We start from the raw sequence: 22,724 nt of genomic DNA, 5'->3' as shown, positions 1-22,724 counted from the left end.
TTTCCATTCTGAATTTGGAGTTTTCAAAGAACAAGCAGAGCGGAGCTCCAAGAGAGACAAAGGACGAGGCTGCAAGCAGGGAAAACTCAAGCGAAGGAGAGAAAGATCGGAGAGGTGGAAAAGATGCAACTGACTCCTTGAAGAGCTACAGCAGAAGGAGTCTGGTGGCTAAGGGGTGCTATTGAAGCAGTTGGTTAACCATAGAGAAGCTGTCTCCAATGTGTTATGTCTATGCAAGTGTTGATGTGCTGTTGCTGTGTTACTTCCACACCAGAGGTGTCGCTGTGTGTGTGTGAGTTCAAGTAAAAAGAGAGGAGAAGAAGAATGAGAGCGGTTGGAAGAAGATGAAAGAATAAAAGATATGAAGGGAACTACGTCTCCTTCTTGACCCAAAGGCAACACAACTCTATGTCCACTGACAATGGTCCGGACAAAGACATGAAGCCGATTTCTCACCACGCTTCCAATACATTTTGGGGAAAGCTCATCTTGCTAGCGTCACAGTGTGACATCTCTCTGCCTGTCATGTGTGGGTGCAGCAGCAGGATGACGCCTAGCTTTGTCAGTTTTCTCAGTTTATTCTCAGTTCTCAGTCTCAGTTTATTAGTGTTCTTGGGTCAACAAAGCGCCACTTGGGGATCCTCCCTGCCTTTCCTCCAGGCAACACAAAAAACCTGTCTGCCCAACAGTCCGAGACCTGTAGACCGTTTTATCTCCTGATGTCTGCCATGAAGCTCTCTTCCATCAGTCTCCCCCAGAACTCCCCAGAGCAGCCCTCTTAATCCTCTGCCGGCCCTGGGAGAGGGGGCGGAGAGACAACCAATAATCAGCCACAGGTGACTCCAGTCAGCTCTCACCAGCAGCTCCCCCAACAGCCAGCTCAGAATCAGAATATTCTTTATTGTCAAGTACAGTCACCCATACCCGAAATTGATGGGGTTTAAAGACGCTCAGGCAGCTAATTACGGCACTCCATCTTGAAACGGTACAGAGTTGGGGGATTAAAAAAAAAAGGTACATCAATTCAGATCACCTTTAATATGCTGTTGTAAAATAAACATTCCATGCTAATGATGAAAAGCAGTGGGAAACAACCTGGATTTTCGACCCCAAACATTTTGTGGACCAGAATGGAAACTTTAAAAAGAATCCTGCTTTCATGTCATTCTCTGCAGGTAAAAAAAAAACAAGTCCTCACTGTAGGTTAGAAGTCACGCCGATTCACGTGATGACGTGTGAACTTTATTCACACTGGTGATTCGTTTGTCCTTCACAGGGAGGAGGGCCTGTGTGGGCGAGTCTCTGGCTCGTATGGAGCTTTTTATCTTCATGGTGTCAGTGGTGCAGGATTTCACACTGAGCTGCTCTGAAGGTCCCAACAGCATAAACCTCGTTCCAGAGTACAGCAGCTTTGCCAAAGCGCCACAGAGGTACAATATCACCTTGACCCCACGATGAAAACAAAGATCCCACTCACGAAGCACTGAGGATCTCTTCTGTCAAACACAGTATTGTCATATTGAAGCTAATTCTTACTAATATTCTCACACAGAACTGTCAGATTACGAGAAACTGCTTAAAGATTTTTGTGTTCAGGTCACGCTGTGATTGTAATTGTGAATTGCTTTGCCGTGCACAAAAAATTGGATTCATTTTAGTGCTTCCATGCTTCATATTTCAGTGAGCAGATTATGTAATAAAGAAATAATCTCAAACATTTTTGAATTGCAACATTTATGAAACTGAAAATATATATGAAAGGATCCAGGTCAACTGAATACAATCAATTTTGAAATATATTTTTTAAATAAATCCAATAAAAAAGGCTTTATTGTGAGAGTAATGGTTTGAATGTAAGTACCACTTTTTCTTAATTACACAATATGATCCAAAAAAGAAACACGAGGTAGTTCTTTTGTTCACCTCTGGATTTTAGGTTGACAGGTGAAGCTCATGTTGGTAACATTTCATATAAATTATTGTAACTTTTAAGTTTGTTTCTCAAATTATTGTTTCAGTATCTCAATGTGGGAGGAAAACCTGGACTGGTCATGTCACCTCTTTCAAATATCTGAAACTAAACCTGCACATGTCAGAACATGACCCAGGTAAACTTGTTGACTGCAGAAATCAGCATGAATCCATCAATAAAATCCACTGAACAAACATTGTGAAAAAAAGGTTTCTTCATACACTCATTCAAAAATGGAAATCCAGAGAGCAGTCCAGAGAGGGATGATTACCGAGAGTTTCTCTGTGCGTCTTCAGAAACTTTTTTCCCCTGCACAGGTTATCAGGAAGGTCTTGGGGGTGTGAGTTTGACCTCAGTTGACCTGGGCAGGAGTGAATCTGGTCTGAACCAGGGGAAAGGTAGATCTCCTCCGACAACACAAACACAGGTTGTGTAACACAGCGTTCATAAATCAGTTCAGCCTCTGCAGGAAACAGTTTCTGTCCCTTCAGAAAGCTGACATGGAGCTCTCTGGGACGCTGATTTTGGGGGGACTGATTGTTGTTCTGGTTTGGCTGGTGGGCTTGAAGAGTCGCAGACGGTGGTCTTTACCTCCTGGACCTACAGCTCTGCCCATCGTGGGAAATCTACTGGTTCTGGACAAAAAAGCTCCCTTCAAAACTCTGCTGGAGGTGATTCAACCATCCACTTCTCTGCACATATTACACTGCACAGTATTATTTTCCTCTAAACCTTTGCTCGTCGCTGCAGTTTGTTGTTGATTTGCACTTTGAACTGAAATCCAATGTGTCAATAACGCAAGTGGTGCATTAAAACTTCTCAGATTTCTGATTAGGAGGAATAACGAGGGTTTGAAGAGTTGCTTTTCATGAGGGAACAGCTTTCCAGTTGCATCAGATTTTGAAAATTCAAACTGTTTTTTTGGGGTTAAAGAGAAAGTAAATAAAAGATGAAGAAGAAGAGAGACCTGCCTCTTCATATCTGTTTTCTTTCTTAAACTTTCTTTTAATTGATTTTTCAGGGATAAATAAGAGAAAACACACATCTGAACATATAAAAATACATCCAGAACAGGTACATCCAACATGGTCATAATGGCAGGCAGGTCTGGCCCGGGCTTCTCAGGCGCCCTAGGCGAGCCGACGAGCGATGCCGAAGGATGCCGAGCCGTGCGATGCTCACTCGGGCAGTCAGAGCGGAGCTCACACGGAGCGTCAGCTCCTGGCATTTTACCTGTTTTCAGTCTCAATATGACTTTATTTATTTCTTCACCTGCTACATTTTCAGTCTTTATTTTGTTCTGCTCCAGTCCTATTGATGGTAAAACATCAACCTCTTATTAAGATGCTTGGGGTTGTGAGTATAATTTTTTGTAATAAGTTTCAAATGTGAGTTGAATGTCTTCCAGTTCATGATCCACCTCATCAGTCTGTGTGTTATGAACAGATCTCTCTGCCTAATGTTTGCATATCCTCCATGCAAGCATTTTTTTTAGATTTAGGGCCATTTTCATAAATTTTTGTTTGATAAAATTTACTTTTTTCCATTTGATTTTCATGTTATTCAGAGATTGTTTTGTTTCTGAGATTTGGTTTCAGAGATAAATATCATTATATTTTATATGTCTGATTTGCAGGAGATTCAATTCTAATGTCAAATCCTTAATTTGCTTCTTTTTTTTTTTTTGTTCTAACAAGCTGACCACAATATAAGTTTGCCCCCAATTGCAGCCTTGGCCCCATCCCATAATGTACTGTGTGTTAGTCTGGTCACTACAATATATTAGCATAAAGCAATATAAAAATTTATTTATGAGCCCCGCCTTCATAGACCCCCATGTTATCCAAAAAAACGCCGGTCAGCTTCAGCCAATAGATTTCGAGCTTCTGCCTTGTCCTGCTGTCAATCAAAGTGTGCACACAGCCAGAGAGCACACGCACTCGCCCAGGCAGAGGTGAGTTAGCAACACAGCAGCAGGCCCGCTTACCTCGGATATATCCACTGTCTGCTGAATATCCACCGTAAACACCTAAACATGGAGGATGCTGCAGGACTCGGAGGCTCTCATTTTCACCCGACAGATAATGCGCATGCATTATTAAAGGGGCGTGGCTTGGTCCCTCATGAAAGCAGAGGGAGGGTGGAACCCGAGACATTGGATTAAAAAAAAACCTCTCTCTTTCAAAACTCTGGACAGAGCTTTAAGGAAACAGTAAAGGAGAGGTAGCCCATTGCTCAAAAATACATTTCTCCTTCGTTAAACAAGGATGAAAATACAAGCTGATCATAATCTGATCATTATAGGGAATTCTAAAAAATCAGCTTGGACATAATTTTATATCCAAAAAGGGGAACAAGTCTGGGCTAAATCTGACACATGGTCACCCTATTTGATGTCCCAATGGGAATGTTTTTCCTGCATGCCAGACCAGGTAAAACATGCAATGTTTCCTGCTCTCTGACTTGCAGTGGAGTAAGATATATGGACCTGTGATGACTGTGTACATGGGACTGAATCGTGTGGTGGTCCTGGTGGGATACGACACAGTGAAGGAGGCACTGGTGGACCAGGCAGACGACTTCACTGGCAGAGGACCCATTGCCTTCATGGTCCGAGCTTCCAGAGGATATGGTAAGGCATACAGGTCTGATGGAAGTACAGTAGAAGGAGGAATATATGCATGCATGCAGTTACCCACAATGCTCATCTGTAAAGCACATCCTGATATACAACCATATACAATTTTATAACTTAAAATTATTTACCTGTATGTAATCTGTGAGTCAAGGATGCATAAGGCATACAATTTAGTTTGACTAATTAAGAAGGCAACTGGACCAGTGGGCCAATATCCAGGTTCAAAGGAGGCAGGTATTCTGCAAAAGAAAAATCAATGATTAGATGGAGACGAAATGTAGAACACATGAACTGTATTAAAGAATCATCAAGACATTACAACAAAAGGAAACTTAAAGGAATACGCCAAAGATTTTTGACCCACGCCCTATCCCTATCATTGACAAAGTTAGTCAAGCTCAAAAATACTTTTTTTGTCTCTGCTTCCAGTGACTGGTTCCCAGCTGTTAGCATCGTAGTTAGCTTAACTCAATTGTTGGAAGTCAATACGAAACAGAGCAGGACTGACAAAAGTGGACAAAATACTCCTTCCAGTGGTCCAGGGGACGGCGTATTAGCACGTGAAGTAAATCCCAATGGTTATAAAACATTTTAAAAGACGTGTTTTCTTTTCAATCCGTTAAAATAACATTTTGATACACACAGACCTGCGCATGCACAGTGCCCTATGGAAGGATATACTGGCGCACAGCAGCAGAAGCCATAAACTCAGCTGCTGTGTGCTGGTTTATGCTTCCGCGGAGCACTATGCGGAGTATTCCTTTAACAGCTGGCATCTCTATGAAAGACAGAAAGGGGACGGTTGGTAGAGCGGAGCCCTGCAGGACGGAGGCCAGCCTGGAACGGCGAACGCCGACCAGCCGCAGGAGTGCTCGGTTCAGTTCATTTTATTCATTTGTCCCTTGAAGGGTGATTTGGTTTGCAGTGAAGTCACATCCAGACACAACAACAAAAAATATATACATGATAACATGAGCAGTACAGACATTGGTGTACAGCTAGCTCCAGTACAAGAAAGCAGATCAACAAAGTGGACTTATCAAACCAAGCTGTGGTCCTGGTCGAGGAGAAGGATGGCAAATAACGGACTATTGGTCAGCAAACAAAACAGTAGCTTGTAACCAAGTGCACAGTTAACACTACAAACAATTAAAAGAGAATTAACAGACTACTGGTCTGCAAATAAACAGTAGCTGCCCATTAAAACGCACAGTTAACGTTCCAAACAAGTGAAAGACAAATAACAGACTACTGGTCAGCAAATAAACAGTCAACTGTGTAACCACATGCAGGATAACATTACAAGCAAATAAATGAGAAATGACAGACTACTGGTCAGCAAATATGTACAGTAGCTGCATAGTAAAAAGCATGGTGAACATTACCAATGAGTATGGGGAAATGACATTGGTAAAGGTGATGGTGTGGTGGATCCACTTTGTGAGAGAGAAGAGACATTCACCAAAGAGGACTTGTACCTTTAAGAGGGGAGGAGTTCTGGGGTGATTAGTGGTTATGTGTTTCAGCTGTTGTTTGCTTTTAAAGGTGAGGTGTTTTAGTAAGTTGTTCAGTGGAATAAAGCAAGGGAAGTTTTCAGTTCACCTACGTCCCCCGTCTCATTGCTTCAACTCCACAATGGTGCAATTACCTCCTCTTCTCCTCGGCGTTTAAAGCGCGGATAGAGACAGGCACGAAAATTTATATCTGTTTTTAGTAGCTAGAGGAAAAGTTAAGGCGGAGGCCAGAAGGAAGAAGCTTATACTCCTGGTACAGAGGGCGAGTTTTTATCTCTGCGAATGGACTTGGCTTTCTTAAGCAGCTGAGTGTTATAAAATTCCTCCAGGCTGCTGAACTTCAACTTGATCTCAAGATCAGAACCAAAAAATTCCGTGAGAGACTTTGTCCACATGTCAACTACCAAACTTGGCATCCAAACAAGCTGAAATCCCCCTCACGAGAATTAAAATTAGTAGTAGTAGTATTAGATTTATTCGGTCAGCAAGGAAAAAAGTCAACATTATATGTGTACTATAATGGCATCATCATCATCAACATCATCATCATCATCATCATCGCCATCCACATAAGTTATCATCGTCAACATCAACATATCATCATCAAAATCATCATCAACATCATCATCCTGTGACCGAAGGGTTTAGGCTGAAGCCAAAACTTATTTTGCCTAACCCTTTTCAACCAAAACAAAATTTTCCATATTTCGTAGAAGGGAAAAAAGGAAGAAAAGAAAAAAAAAATTAAAGCCGCGCGCGGTGATGAAGGCTATCGCCGTTAGTGCTTCACTCCCTCCTATTGCCGTCGACGTCTCGCGCTCGCTAAATTGACATTAACACCACACACTGCGGCCTCCAGTGTTTGCACCCCTGATGGAAATGAATTGGAACTGTTCAAAGATATTATAGACATTTTTGATCAGTGTCCTCTGTCAGAATTTTGTACAGAGTTTAGGGTGTGTATATCAAAGTCAGGAGATTGGGGATGGGGGTAAGGGGGGAGGGGGGTGCAGTTCAAGCAGCACAGAGTGGACTGGTGTGGCAGGAAAAGAAGGCATTTTTGAGGGCTTGTTATGGGGAGACTGAGCAACAGATCAAAAAAAGCTGGCTGAATATTGAAGGTCAATGTGTCTAGATGCAGCATGCTGAGTTTGGGCTCATTTGGTCCAAACACCGAGGAGTTCAGTTCATTTGAAAAATTGGAAGCCAAGTAACATTTCCACATAGACAATGAATGGGTTTTAGAGAAGCCTCTAGAGTCAAAACCATGGAAGCTACAGGAAAGAGTTGATTGACTTTTCTAATCAGGAGGCCACAAAGGAATTTTCTTTCAAATATGAAAAAGATTGGTAAAAGTAATTTTTTAAATTGCATTGTAATCTTTGCACACTCCCATAGGTGGCGCTGTACCACCTATCACAGTCATTCATACATCAATATAATCAGCATCATGCTGGGCCCCGATATCTTGGTCTTATTTGCCTCCATAAACAACTTTCCAATGTTTTGGTTAAATGTATCTAAACAAGAGCCTTGCGTTCTGTACAAACAACTTACTTGAATTTTTTTATAGTCTTCAAGTTCAATTTCGACACTTATACATTCCATGATCCCTTCTATGAAGGTGGTTTTACTTTCAACCAACTTACTTCTCAAATTTGAGTCAACATACAAGGCAACCCCCCCCCCACTTCTTTTCCCATCTTTATTTAATATATATAATTCATATCCATTCAATTTAACATCCAACCCTTTTTTAACGTCTAACCATGTCAGAATTCAGAATTCAGAATTGTCTTTATTGTCATCGCAACAAGTTACTGAGGTTCTAAGTGCAACGAAATTGCATGGGTTTTTAAGAGACCCAGGCAGCCAATTACTGTGCTCCGTCTTGAAAAGGAAACAGAGTTAAAGAAACTCAGACAGAAATTAGGGGGGGAGGGTGGTAAAAAAAGATACATCAATTCAGATCACGGTTCCGAAGGGAGTCGTGATTAGAAGTGAGAGACCAAAAAAAGCCAACCTGCGCACATACATAGCAAAAAAACACGAGACAAGTTGCTATCAGACTAACGGATCAGCAGTCGCAGCTATATCAGCGCAACACGTCATCACCACTAGTCGTCAGCAGAAACGTGTGGTGGAGACGTTGAAAATGGGGGAGGGAGTGTGTGTGGCATGTATGTGGCATTTCATTTCATCAGTCCGTGTACGCGTGTGTGTGGTTTGGCAATGACAGAATTTTTTTAACTTATTCAGGAAAACTTTTATATCGTTACAATTTTTGTAAATGCTTCTACAGGTTATGTGTATAACTGTGAAAGCACTATCTATTTTGATCTTACTAAATTGTTCATCATTATAATACTTACAACAGTTCATTGCGGGAGTAATAAAATTGTTATCCGGGTTTATGTCAGAACCAAACTCATTGCTTTTGTAATCCATAGTGAAGTGTGTCCAGTTGTAAATTGTCATAGAGTGTGTGTAATTCACCAGGATATAATATATATTATATAATAATATATATTATATACTAGCGTATATATTTAGTGTATATACTAGTGTATATATTTATAATATATATACACACAAATCAAACCATAGGAAAAGTATGAAGCTCTGTTTCTACTGAGTTACATGCAGTGATGGGTAAGCTACTTGGAAAATATAGCAAGTTAAGCTACAAGTTAATCTTGATAAAATATAGCTTCACTACAGCAAAAGCTAACCCAGAGAAATGTAGCAAGTTAAGCTACAAGCTACAGTGCATAAGTAACTGGCTACAGTCCCACTACTTTTTTTTTTTTTTTTTTTACAACCAAACAAAAAGGCAGTTGAAAAATACTCTGTTTGATTGTTTATTAAAAAAACAAACTGCAAACAATTCAAAAGCCTCCTGTCAGCAGAGGAACAAGTGCTTTCTGCCTCTGCCATTATCCCGTATATCCGTTATCTTCCGTCCCTTTTGCTTGTTTTGTCTTCACTCGTCGTCATTTCACATGTGCGTTTGGTATGGGTGTAGAACTCTGCTTCCTGGTAGGAGTGGCATGACCCGCCTTATCTTGCCTCTGATTGGGTAACCTTACCCAACTGTGAGTCGCCATAATCGTCATATACAAACCAAAAAAAATCACCGTAGATCCCCCCCCCCCCCCCCCCCCCCCCCCACACACACACACACACACACACACACACACACACACATATACACACACATAACTTTATTCAGCCGACTTCTTCTGGACACTCGACACGACAGTAACGTGTAGCTTACGTCGCTGCTGGCTCTAAAAATAGCTTAGTTACAGAAAGAGCTACTTGACTCAAATGGAGCGGCGCTGCCGCCTCGCTACATTTAAATGTAACTACAGCTACTAGCGCCGCTACTTGTAGCGTGCTACTGCCCATCACTGGTTACATGTTTGCATTGCTATGTCTTGATGTGTCATAAATCTTTCATGCAAACATGTATTTTCTGTTTGTTAAGACAGATAACTTACAACTTTCTATCTAATAAAGGTTTAGGGATCAGTAACGGGGAGCGCTGGAGTCAGCTGCGACGCTTCACCCTTACAACTCTGAGAGACTTCGGGATGGGACGAAAAGGGATGGAAGAGTGGATCCAGGAGGTCAGCAGTCAGCTGATCGATCGCATACAGTCCACTAAGGGTATGTTGGGTTTGTGCAACCAATAGGGAATACACAGCCTATTGTCGGTTTCACAGTATAAGTAACAGTCATTAGTTAGTACACAGTTTGACGGGCTTGGGTTGAAGTTTTTTTTAAATTAAATGAATTTCAAAAGTTGTTTCTTTTTTCAGATTGGCATGTCATTTAAGGGGTGACATATATTTAGCACAGCAATATTTATTCTCAAGAAGTCTTCATCAAGATGATGAAGATTGCAAAATATATTCCGTTTTGTTTTTGTGAGTCTTGTCTGCTTTATTTGTTGTTATCCAGCAAAGCCGTTCGATCCCACCTTCTTCCTCAGCTGCTCTGTGTCTAACGTCATCTGCTGCATGGTGTTTGGCGAACGCTTCAGCTACGATGACGACCAGTTCCTGCAGCTTCTCCAGATCACTGCAGACATCATTAAATTTAGCAGCAGCCCCTGGGGTCAGGTAATCTTGCCAGCAAGCTGAATTCTCACGGTATTTGTTCTCACACACCACGAGAATCCATCTTGTACCACTCAAGCCTATGTGCTCGGGATCAGATTTTTTTCGGTCGGACCAATCACGCGTTGTTTAGGGTGGGACATGAAGCTTTGACGGAAGCAGGAAGCGATGGAAAGCTAATAATATTAGCATGACTAGCGAAAACAATGGATATCCCGACAGCGATTAAATCTGTTTTGGATGAACCCTCTATTGCATCTTTGAAAAATGATCAGCAAGAGGTTTTTTTCTTTGCAGCGATTGGCTGAAACCAAACATGGTTAGGCGGGTGCACTGTGTCCTTCTGTCCAATGAACGCAAAGAGTTCTACAGCAAGTCCCTCCTTTCACGGATTTGCCGAGTGAAATCCCAGATTGACATGTGAAGCAATTCGTTGCTGCACATGTCAATATGGCTTTTGCCAGGTTAGTGGTCAGGTGGAGCAACTTTTCCTCATTACTATTTCAATAGTATATTTAATTTCCAATGCAAAAGTTATCTAAACTAAGCTCAACACTTTGCATGTTTAATGGTTGTTTTATTTTTAGTCCATCGATCCGTCTTCTTTCAACTGCTTATCAGTCGAAGCAGGCATGCCCAAACTTCTCTTTTTCCCACCTCACGTCTTCTAGTTCTTCTGGGAGGATCCTGAAACAATAGACATAGTCTCTCCAGCATGTCCTGGGTCTTCCCCTGGGCCTCCTCCCAGCAGGACATGCCCAGAACACCTCCCTCTCGATGTGGAGGAGTAGCAACTGGACTCTGAGCTCCCTCCTGGTGACTGAGCTCCTCACCCTATCCCTATCCCTCACACCGGACGCGTTGCAAGCGTCACGAGCGTTGCTTTTACATTCAAAATCTATGGTGGATGAGCTTCAACGGACCTAACGCGCGACAGGCGCTTTTCGAGCGTCGCTCTTCTAGCTTTTCGAGCGTTGGCAATGCACGTCACGTGCATAAGGCGTTGCAGGCGTCAACGCCTGAAGTTGGGAAAATTGAACTTTGGAAGCGTCAACGCAGAGCGTCATCCAATCACAGACGAGCACTCTGGGGAAGACGTCCCTCGTTGTGACCAACTTAAGCTCCTCCCACTCCCGCCAATGAGCTGCCACGCGTCGCGAGCGTTGCAAGCGTCGTGTGTAGATTTGAACATGCGTCGAATTCCACACTTTACATTCATCAACTTTGAGGCGTCAGTGTGAAGCCTGTGAAGCTTGCAACGCATCCGGTGTGAACGCACCATCAGGGAGCGCCCAGCCACCCTACAGAGAAAGCTCATTTCAGCCACTTGTATCCAGAAATGGGCTCTTTTGGTCATGACCCAAAGCTCATGATCATAGGTGAGAGTGAGAGGGAAGATTGAATGGTAAATCAAGAGCTTCGCCTTTCGGCTCAACTCCTTCACCACAACGAACCGATACAACTGCATCACTGCAGTCGCTGCACCGATTTGCCTGTCAATCTCACGCTCCATCCTTCCCCCACTCATGAACAAGACCCCAAGATACTTACTCACTTGAGCTACGGTTTCTCCACCAACTTGAAGAGGGCAGACCACCTTATTCTGGTCAAGGACCATGGTCTTGGATTTGGACATGCTGATCCTCATCCCCATCGCTTCACACTCAGCTTAAAACCACCCCAGTGCGTGCTGTAGGTCCCGGTTCGATGGAGCCAACAGGACAACATCATCTGCAAAAAGCAGAGATGAAATCCTATGTTTACTGAACCAGGCCCCCTCCAGCCCCTGGCTGCTGCCAAGAAATTCTGTCAATTATACTTACAAACAGAACTAGTGACAAAGGGCAGCCCTGCCGGAGTCCAACAAAATTCACTGAGAATAGGTTCAACTTACTGCCAGCAATGCAGACCAGGCTCCTGCTTCAGTTATACAGAGACCGAACGACCCTTAACAAGGGGCTCCGGACTCCATACTGCCAAAGCATCACCAAGGGTATAGAGCTGGTCCAGTGTTGCGCGACCAGGACGAAAACCGCATTGTTCCTCCTGCCAATCCAGAGGCGCTGTCTCCGACCCCCACACGATGTTGCAGAGACATGTCAACCAAGACAGTGCCTACACATCCAGAGTCTTAAAGGTGCTGTAGGCAGGATTCCGCATCTCCGCCATCTTGCTTAGGGTTACCTAAGCAAGATGGCTTGTGAAGCTTCAAGCACGACGCTCGCGACACTTTTGACGCGCGTCAGTTTATTGGCACGCGGGAGGCTGTGATTTCTGTTTCCAGCTATGGCGGATCGCATTGAGAGAGTGGCTTGGCTTTATTTGTTAAAGGGGCTGTATCATGCAAAATTCAGTTTTTGTATGTTTTGACCTTGTTATATAGTTATGTGCTCACCAAAAACACCCCCAAAGCGTTTTTTTTCCTTTGTACCTGTGTGTTTGAGCTTTCCTCGTGTTTGTGCTGCTCAGAGAGGCAGCCCCTCCCGCACTATGAAAACGCTCTGTTTCCCACGTTCACGTCACACGGAGAAGCTGGCTCCCCTGAGCCCCCCTCCCGCAGGCCCTCGGCAATCAGCATTGCTGCTTTTTGTAACTTCGTTTACGGAGATAAACTTTGACCATCGTCTGAAAGCAACAGTCAAGCAAGAGCAAGAGTCTGAAGGGTCTGCGCTTGGTGAGTTTCTCACAAGAAAAGACGTTTTCGCATTTTCTTTGCGTGTAGAGAAGCTAGAGCTAAAGAGCTAAAGCAAGCCAGCGTATTTGTTTTGGCTGAAGTACGCTGTGAAACAGAGCGTTTTCTCTTCCAGGTTTCAGAATTAGCCCCCGAAAATCGGGAAAGTCGGGCACATGGGCGTCATTTCTGGGTTCATCCCATTATACAGAGGCGTTCTGAATTTGGGGAGTTTCACCATTTGCCCCAGGAGCTGCGTGAGGCTGAGGGTCGCTTCCAGGGCTACTTTCGTCTCTCCCGTGCCCAGTTTGACAACCTGCTGGCCCGCATCGGTGCTCGTGAAACGTAGTGACGTAGCACCCGAGGGATCGTCTCTGATTGGTTGACGCCCAGCGGCAGCGCGTCGAAAGTTCAGTTTTCCGAAGTCTCAAAAAGCAACGCTCACGAAGCTCCTGACGCAGGGAACGTGCGTCGTGGGCATTAGAAGCTTGAAAAGCTCGAAAAGCTTGAAAAGTCGACGCTCCTGATGCTCCTGACGCTCCTGAAGCGCCGCCCCGCCCCCCGCCGCTCCACAATGCTTGTCCACCATAGACTTTGCTTAGAAAAGCACCGTCCACGAAGCTTGCGACGCGTCCGGTGTGAACGCAGCATTAGGTCAGATAACACGACAACAAAGTTGATCACCAACTTATAGGGTGTCCTGATCTCGGTGGCCGTGCATCCCAGTCACCCCCTCCAGGTCTGACTGTCACTTCCCATGTGGGTGTGGAAGTCCCCCACACAGCAAATTTCCCAGTGTTGAATTAACTCTGAAAGTGTTAAGAGTGGTCTCATATATACACTGTTGTAGTGTTAAATGTAAGTGTTAAAATATACACTTTAAAGTGTTCATTCTAAGAATTAACACTGTGTAGAGTTAAATAGGAACACTGGTCAACAATATTAATATAACTCCACAGAGTGTCAGCAGAGTGTCAGAAAATTAACACTGGTCAGTGTTGAGATTTTAACACTGCAAAAGTGTATATATGAGACCACTCTTTAACACTTTCAGAGTTAATTCAACACTGGAAAATTTGCTGTGCAGTAGAAAAATGGAGTCCCCAGTTGGAGCACTGTCCACCACCCCTCCCAGGGACTCCAAGGCTGTGTCCTCTACACTGCTGTTTGGCCCGTAAGCCAAAACAACAGTGAGACACTTATCCCCAATCCAAAGGCGCAGGCGCGACCCTCTTGTTCACTGGGGTGAACTCCAACACATTGGGAAAACACTTAATTTCCAATACAAAAGTTACCAAAACAAAGCTCAGTGCTGTATATTTTACATATTTACTGGTTATTATAATTTTAATTTGAGGTATTTTGTAATTTTCTTACACTAATTTTATTTTTAAAAAATCCCATTAATAGCGGTTTTCATTCACATATTATGTGCATGTGAGTAATACAGTTTTTTCTGTTATTCTGATGAATCATCAACCACTGTTTTGACCTGTTCATTGCCTCCTGCTCAGCTCCTTGTGAGATGCAACTGATTTCACTTTTGTTTCCAGCTGTACAACGTCTTCCCTGGACTGATGGAGTGGCTGCCGGGTCGACACCACAAAGTATTTGCTGATATTGAAAAGACGAGAAGCTTCATCACAAAAAAGATTCAGGCTCACCGGGAGACGCTGGACCCCAGTTCACCCAGAGATTACATCGACTGCTTCTTCAACAGAATCAACCAGGTGAGGTCTCAGCAACTTTGCCATGATTCCTGATGCACAAAGTTCTTTTTGTGGCATTCACTGCAGTTTTAAAATCTTTGCAGAGAGCTAGAATCATATTCTTACCCTCAACATACTGGTTTTTATAACATGGAAGAACATTTTGCAAATGACTGTCTCAACAGTGTATTTATAAAGAAAATTCAGACACAAAGCTGTTTAATCTGTTTTACAATACGTACTATTAAGCAATAAAAAGCCAGTAACAACAGCATTAAAAGGGGAATAAACAACGTAGTCGTGCCAATCAATTATAAAACATAAATTAATCACCGATCCAACTGCAGTTAATCACAATTAATCGGTGAATTTGAAATTAGCACACAAAATTATCAATTTAATGCACAGACGTAATTTATGCTGAATCTTTTATTTTAGTGGAGCATGTATTTTAATTGTAAACAGTTTCACATTGAAAGACACTCACAAACGAGAAACAGGTGTCATGATGAAGAGATAATAATATTCATTTTACTCTGGTTGATCAGATTCAGTCTGCCACTCATTGCTGCAGCAGTTCCAGCTGTCATCCTGCAGGGTGTTTTGCTTTGTTTTATTTAGTGAAACAACTCTTATATTTTTCTTTCAGGAGAAGGACAATCCCACAACTGAGTTCCATGAAGATAACCTGGTGTCCACAGTGTTGGATCTGTTCCTGGCAGGAACTGAGACCACCAGCTCCACCATCAGATATGCACTGAGCGTCATGGTCAAATACCCCAAAATACAAGGTAAGTCACAATCCTGAACAATGTCATCACACGGTGAAAGACATGTATGATCGTCAGTGATTTTCAGGGAGAATATCTCTGGTTTGAGTCAGTGCTTCAGTGTTTGCATGTGATGATAAAGACTGTGTTGATGCCCGTACAGAGGCGATGCAGCAGGAGATCGACACTGTGCTTGGACAGAAGCATTCCCCTCGAATGGAGGACAGGAAGTCCCTCCCCTTTACAGATGCGGTCCTCCATGAAATTCAGCGTTTTATGGACATTATCCCCATGGGAATCCCTCACTCTGCTCTCAGTGACATCTCCTTTAGGGGGTACACCATTCCAAAGGTATTCAGGATTCTTTAGTTATGATTTATGATTAAATATGATTTATTTTGATTCAGCAGACTGCAGCGGTCTGCTTCCCCTCACAGGACACTATAATCCTTCCCCTGCTGCACTCTGTGCTGAAAGAGGAGAACCGGTGGGCCACGCCTTGGTCTTTCAACCCGCAGCACTTCTTGGACCAGAATGGCAACTTCAAGAAAAACCCTGCGTTCCTTCCATTCTCTGCCGGTAAATAAACACATTTTCTGTTTCACACGCTGAAGACAAACACAGCTGAAGGAGCTGGACGAGGACGTGGGTTTGGGATGTATCAGTTCAAGATGTAAATAAGTCGGATCGGGCTAAACAGGTCTGTTGTGGTGTCCCAGGAAAGAGGGCTTGTGTTGGAGAGTCTCTGGCCCGCATGGAGTTCTTCCTCTTCATGGTGTCACTGCTGCAGACGTTCACCTTCTCGTCTCCTGGAGGACCTGACAGCATCGACCTCAACCCCGAATACAGCAGCTTCGCCAACGTGCCTCGCAGATACCTGATCACGGCTACGCCCCGATGAGAGTGAAACTTCAAATGTGCTGAAATGCAAATTATATCTTAATTCTTTTTTTAATAACAAATAGAATACCACAGTTTCATTTCATTGACTTTATGGTTCATAATTTTACATCAAAACGAGTACTCAGGGGAATTCCATAGCACTCTCATGACTGGATTTAAATTTACATAATGTACATTCTACACCTTTATTGACCAAACAACTTACATTTCGTAATTCATATTTCCGTGTTTTTGACTTGATGAATGTGTTACCCGAGTAAATCTCTTGTATGTAGGGATTCCAACATCATGAGTAGTGTGTAGATAAAACTCACTTCTGTCTGCTTCCTGGTGGATTTGGAATGTTCTCGGTTTATTTCTGTAAATGATCTTTGAACTGAGGTTATGAGATGCACACATGGCAGATCACTGGAAATATGAAGGGTTTTTTTTTTTTTGTTTGTTTATCTGAGTTTGTTTACACCTTGAGGAGAATCTCCTCTGCTCAATAAAAAAAAATGTATCTAGTAATTCTCTGGAATTACATCTGGAAATGCAGAGCAGACACATCAAGTTACAACAAGAGCAACACTGCCACAAATATTTAAACTGCAGTTGATGAAAAAGGTAACTGAACAACCACAGGATTTTGTATCATAAATACAGATCATGCCTATTAAAGTGTTCCTTTCATAAACTGTGTCTAGTAATTTTTGTGTTTCGTAATTGAAAAAATGACTGATGATCTATAATTCTTTACAGTCATTTTTACATGCCTTCCACAAAAACAGGGTCATGGCTCAAAACATTAGAAGATGTAGAGAAATTAACGAACAGAATTCTTTCCATGAGTGACAGTCTGTCCTGCTGAATTGAAATCTTAAGTCCTATTATCATCAGATTTTCAATCCTCTGCCATCAACCACTTTTTGTCTGATAAAATGTTCTTGTGCAAGAATGTATCCATCAACACAATAAAACATAAAAAAAAAAAAAAAAGATAAACTCAATCAATTCACTGACAAAGCAGAAACACGTCCCACATGTCCGTGTCCACGCCAGGCTCACACTGGCTCCAGTCCGGCTGCAGTCCATCTCCAGTATGGAATGACTGCAGCACTGTCACTCACACCTCGTCAGGTACCACTACCGGCCGCTCGAGGAGGTTGCCAGATCCGTCGCTCTCTCCCCCAAACAATATGAAACCCGTTTAACTCAATCGAAAGCAGCTTAAACCGACATATCGGTTGAAAATGCACGTTAAAACTGTAAAGGCCATATTTGTATAATTAAAAAACACGTCACAAACACATAACCATTTCATCAACCCACCTGACATGTTAAAAAAGAAACCTGATTTGGCAGAAACCCGCCCAATCTGGCAACACAGAGCCTCTCTGGACATAGAGCTGTTTTGTGCAATTTTGGTGTCTTTGGACTAACCTGCAGTGATAAAGTACAAAACCTTTCATTCTTCTAATGTGTATAATGACTAGATCACGTTGTTTGTTCTGTATTCTATCAGAAAAAAATAGAATATTAAGGCAAAAACACGACACAGATTTTATTTTGAAATCACTTATTCTGGAACACGTATCGCATTTTCTTCCGGCACCTGCCTTGCTTCTGTCTGGATTGACGCAGTAGGGCTCCGGCGTCCGGAAAAATAGGATGCTAGCGAGCGGAAAGTTTCCGGAGCTCCGTAGGGCTCCGTAGCCGGACCGCAGCCGGACCACAGCCGGAAGGGGTGCCACAGGGCTGCCTCACCAGAAAGACTGTTTATGGAAGTGCAGGACCAGCTCATCACCAGAATGGTTTTCAGCTGCGTTTCCTTCATCGCCAATCGGCGTCCTGACGTCTAGCCGGTGCTGGGTCGTAGAACCTTCTGCAGTCAGATGTGCATTTGTACGTTCTCAGCTGATTGCTCTGTCGTTAATTCTGAACTTTCTACTCCTAGTCAGCCGACCCATACTGCCTTCTTCTGTCTCAATCTGAAGTTCTCTGCATTCAGTTTGATGTTCTTCTGTCTGCGGTGTTTTTTATTATTTAAATAAGGATTCTATTTCATCCCTCCTGACCGCCAGAGACACTGAATGATCATTCTTGTGTATGCACATGTCGAGGATAAATAACAACAACGTCACCTGGTGACCTCCGGTGACCTACGTGAGTCTATAAAGTCACGTCACACCAGAAACTCAGTCCCTTTTGTTTTTCTCGCACATGGTCGAGTACTTTGCTGCTTGGAGTGTTTTTTGGGACCCACGGCTGCTGTTGCGACTCACTGCTGTTGGCCCATGACCTAGCTGTGTGCGGTCGGTGGTGCGAGCACGGCTCGCCCTCCGGGGCTGCGTGAGCTGCCTGTGGCGGCGTGGTGCGTCCTGTCTCAGCGTTGGTGAGTCTTTCCTACTGCCGTTTATGATTTGGAAGCTGATTGTGTTTGTCTGTTGCCATTTTCAGCATGACTTTCTGTTTTGCTCCAGCTGTTTTCGACTTGTTGTCTGTGACAATTGGTTTATTGCCGTGTCCAGCTCCTTCTTTTGATTTTCTTCCCTTTTGGGTCTCCCCAAGTAGTGTGTTCGCTCGTGTGGCTGTTTTTGTTGGTTAATTTTGCGGTCATAGTGGCGGCTACGCCCGGTCTGACCTCCGGTTTGAGCTTACTATGATTGATTCTCCCGGTTTCCGGGACTGTTTGGCTCCCCTCCAACAAGACGATGGGCATGATCTGTGCCCTTCCTGTCTGGGGGTGGCCCACCTGCAAGAGGGCCTTACTGAAAATGCGGCCTGAACTGCAGCGTTAAGCCCCTCTCACTGCATACGGCTCGCCTAGCCGCGTCTGAGGGTTCGGCGGCATGGATGTCGGTGTCGTCCTCTGCTCCGCTCCCCGCTGCGCAGGTGGTTGCTGGAGACGCTTCTTCATCCCCCTGTAAACGCTCCGCTGCGGGTGACGCGTCTACTGCTCCACGGAAGCGGTCCAAGGGGAATCGTCCTTCTGCACTGGCAGTGAAGGTCGACAATTTGACATCTGAGCTGGCTCAGATGAAGGCTCTCCTCCAGGCCCTTCAGGGTGCTGAGGGTAACCAGAAGGCCCCTGCACTTCACACTGAGGACGCATCCTCTCTCTGTGAGGAGGATGCCATATCTGTTGAGGCATCGGATTCTCATTTTCAGGACTCTGACTCGCAGTTTTTTGGGCTGCCGGATGTGAGCCCTGAGGCTTCTGAGGGCGGCTCTCAGGCGTCCGCCTCTTCTGTGAAGAGTGAGGATAATGCTGCCGTCTCCACAAATTTGCATGGCGCTGGCACGTCTGCATCTCGACGCACCTCCTACGCAGTCGGCTGCAACCTGTGCCTTCTTTCGGCGACAGGCTTCTGCTGCGGCTTTTTTGGTGCCGCCGTCAGTGGAATATATCGGCCAGCTTCATGCCTGCTGGACCGATACGAAGGCCTTTTCTAAACCTACCACTGATGGTAGGGCCCTGGCTTCGATGCAAGAAGCTGCTAAGTTTGGGTTGGACCGTATGCCGGCTGTTGAACCTGCCGTGGCCTCCCTTATTGTGTCCCCAGATGAGGCCTTGAGGACAGATGCGAGGTGCCCGCATCCTCAATGTCGAGCTACTGACGAGCTGCTCTGCAGGGCTTATGAAGGGGATGGGAACGATTAGTAACTCCATGTCCCATCTGTTACTGGGCCTGGCTTCGTCTCTGGAAGCGGTGGAGGTGGACTCCCCTACACAAGGCCTTGTCGATACTTCCCTGCAGGCCTTTGCTTTTGTGGCAACGATGGGATGGATAATTTAATGAAGATATATTAATGAACCCAACAACGCCACCCTGGGAATTTCACCCAGGGAGTTATTCAAAGTACAAAGGCACTCTGGTTCGTTGCCCAGAAGAACGGCTTGAGACGTGGTTGCACTGATAAAAAAAAATACAAATTTTATTAACAAATTGGTTTAAAATAACATTCACACCATAAAACTCAAGGAGGAAGGGAAAGGGAAAATTTACCCTGGCTGAGGCCTAGTGGGTGGGCCCGGGTTTGAGAGGTGGAGGGACCATCTAAATGAAAAATAAATCAATCGAAATCACCCAACCCGTGGCACACACACACAAAAAAACCACTCCCACCACCAGGAACACGCAAAGAGAATGGAGGGACGCCACCACCAGGTCACCAGCACCGCCACCACCAGCCTCCAGCCACTGCAAAAGGGGAAGGGAATAAAACAGTGGGGTTGCAATCGAAAGAAATGAAAATTAACCAAAGATACACATAACACAACCCACAAGTTCACACACTCATTGACTCATTCATACTGAAGGTGGGGGCAGAGAACCCTGGTTTAAGACTGTGCCCCGGCCTGCACAAGGCACGGGGGATATGGCTCCGTCGTAGCTGCTGCGCCGTCGTCGGATCTCCTCAGCGGCACAGGCAGACGTCGTTATGCAGGTTGGGGGTATCAGAAACAAGGACTTGTGACAAAGCAGCTCAACCCCAGCAGCTGGAGACAATCAGCTGGAGACAAAGCAGCAGCAGCTCTACCAGCCGATCACAGTAGCACCTGCATCAATGAAAAAATACTATTAAAACAGCGAGACTAATTCATGCCGATGAGCTGCAACTATACACATGCATACCTGAGATTTCAGCAGATGCACACGCGCACACTCAGAAGAGGGAGGGAGAGAGGACTCCAGCCACCAATGCTTCACCTGTGACCACTCTAGCATCAGCCACCTGTGGTAGCATCTACTACACTGTGAAGAGAGGACACCTACCAAAGCTGAACAATACAGCGAAGCCTCAAGACGGAGCACCCAACTGCACACAAACAGTTGCCTGCAAACAAGCACCCATGCTGTAAGCACAATGAGGGAAATAAAGCAGCCAGCAAGCTGAAGCAGTGTGCAGCCGTACCTCTCAGTCGGGCAGCCTCTGACCTGGATGTGACATGCCAAGACTAGCAGAAGTGCAAAAGGATGACTGCTGGGAGGAGGGCTACTTTTATACTGGGCCACCTTACGAGGTGGCCAATCAGCAGCACCCTGCACCAGAGCACACACCTCTCTGCTGCTGCATCAGGTGGCCAATCAGCAGCGCCCTGCACAGGGCACACACACCTCTACTGCTACACTTTCATGTCCCGGGAGTTAGGTCACCTTCTGTATACCTTGCTACAGACTCGTAGGGGTGCCGCTGGAGACTGTGTGTGCCGCTGCGTCGTGGACGTCAGCCAGGTTCTACCGTGTCAACATGGCTGCTGTGCAACCGGCATTCTGTGCAGCATTGCCCTTCAATTGACTGAGGTGAGTGCATGGGCTGGGTCCGTTGATTCCTCAGGACCTTGTTGACACTAGTCATGTAGTGCTTGAAGCACCGCCTCTGGCGGTCAGGAGGGATGAAATAGAACGAAAGTTACGTATGTAACTACAGTTCTATGAATCCTGGATGACCGCCAGAGCGTTCAGTCCCTCAGAATCCTCGTGCTGCGCAAGAAGATTTTTGGGACTGAGCTTTCGGTGTGACGTGACTTTATAGACTCACGTAGGTCACCGGAGGTCACCAGGTGACATTGTTGTTGTTATCCTCGACATGTGCATACACAAGAATTCAGTGCTTGAAGCACCGCCTCTGGCCGTCATCCAGGATTCATAGAACTGTAGTTACATACGTAACTTTCGTTTTACGTTTATGACGTGTTTTCTACAGGGATGGGGATTTGGGTTGCTTTCTGTTGAGTTGGATGAGTTTTACTTTGTGTTTGGGCTGGAAACAGAGACAGATCTGGCAACCTCCTCCAGGGACAGCGTGAGTGTCAGTCTTGCAGTAAATCCATATTGGAGCTTGACCTAACACGCACTGCATCTAGCGTGAGCCCAGTGTCGCTTTCCTCCAGGCAACAGAAAACTTATAAAGCCCTCTCTGCCCAACAGTACGAGACCTGCAGACCATCCTCTCCGCATTTCTGCCATGAAACTCTCTTCCATCAGTCTCCCTCAAAACCCCCCTGGAGCAGCCCTCTTAATCCTCCGCTGGCCCTGGGAGAGGGAGGGGAGAGACAACCAATAATTACCCACAGGAGACTTCAATCAGCTCTCCCCAGCAGCTCCCCCAGCAGCCAGCTGGGCCGCCTCTCTGCCCTGCATCCAAGTTAAACCATGCCCAACCACCACCCAAGGCTAACTCTGTGAGCTTCTTATTTCAGCATCCAGGAGGTAAAGTTTGAGATGGAATCATTCATCTGCCAGTAACTCATGCTGAAACTGAAACTTTGCACATTTCTCAAATGATGGAAAACTGTTTTCTTTACCACTGAAAAAACCTTGACGGCCTGATGGATGAAGCTGCTTCCCAGGCTGGTGGAGCTGGACTTCAGAGTTCAGGACCTTCTGCCTGATGGCAGGAGATTGAACAGGAATGGGAGGGGTGTAACTCTTTCTC

General features: G+C 44.8%; 1 protein-coding gene across 1 annotated transcript; it reads left to right on the top strand.

The window, feature by feature from the left end:
• Positions 1 to 2,472: 2,472 nt before the first annotated feature.
• Positions 2,473 to 16,299, top strand: LOC115401240 (cytochrome P450 2G1-like). Its single transcript, XM_030109475.1, has 9 exons — positions 2,473 to 2,643; positions 4,442 to 4,604; positions 9,647 to 9,796; positions 10,091 to 10,251; positions 14,473 to 14,649; positions 15,278 to 15,419; positions 15,562 to 15,749; positions 15,836 to 15,977; positions 16,118 to 16,299. The coding sequence occupies exons 1-9, from the start codon at positions 2,473 to 2,475 to the stop codon at positions 16,297 to 16,299; spliced, it is 1,476 nt and encodes a 491-aa protein (XP_029965335.1).
• The last annotated feature ends 6,425 nt before the right edge of the window (positions 16,300 to 22,724 follow it).

The sequence above is a fragment of the Salarias fasciatus genome, chromosome 14 (assembly GCF_902148845.1).
Source record: "Salarias fasciatus chromosome 14, fSalaFa1.1, whole genome shotgun sequence".
NCBI classification, from domain to species: Eukaryota; Metazoa; Chordata; class Actinopteri; order Blenniiformes; family Blenniidae; genus Salarias; species Salarias fasciatus.
The sequence above is the reverse complement of the archived record's forward strand: the minus strand, read 5'-3'. Positions and strand labels throughout refer to the sequence as shown.

Coding starts and splice junctions, on each gene's coding strand:
- LOC115401240 (XM_030109475.1), top strand. CDS start 2,473: ATGGAGCTCTCTGGGACGCTGATTTTGGGGGGACTGATTGTTGTTCTG. Junction 15,750..15,835: donor GGGGGTACACCATTCCAAAG/GTATTCAGGATT, acceptor TTCCCCTCACAG/GACACTATAATCCTTCCCCT. Junction 15,978..16,117: donor GTTCCTTCCATTCTCTGCCG/GTAAATAAACAC, acceptor GTGGTGTCCCAG/GAAAGAGGGCTTGTGTTGGA.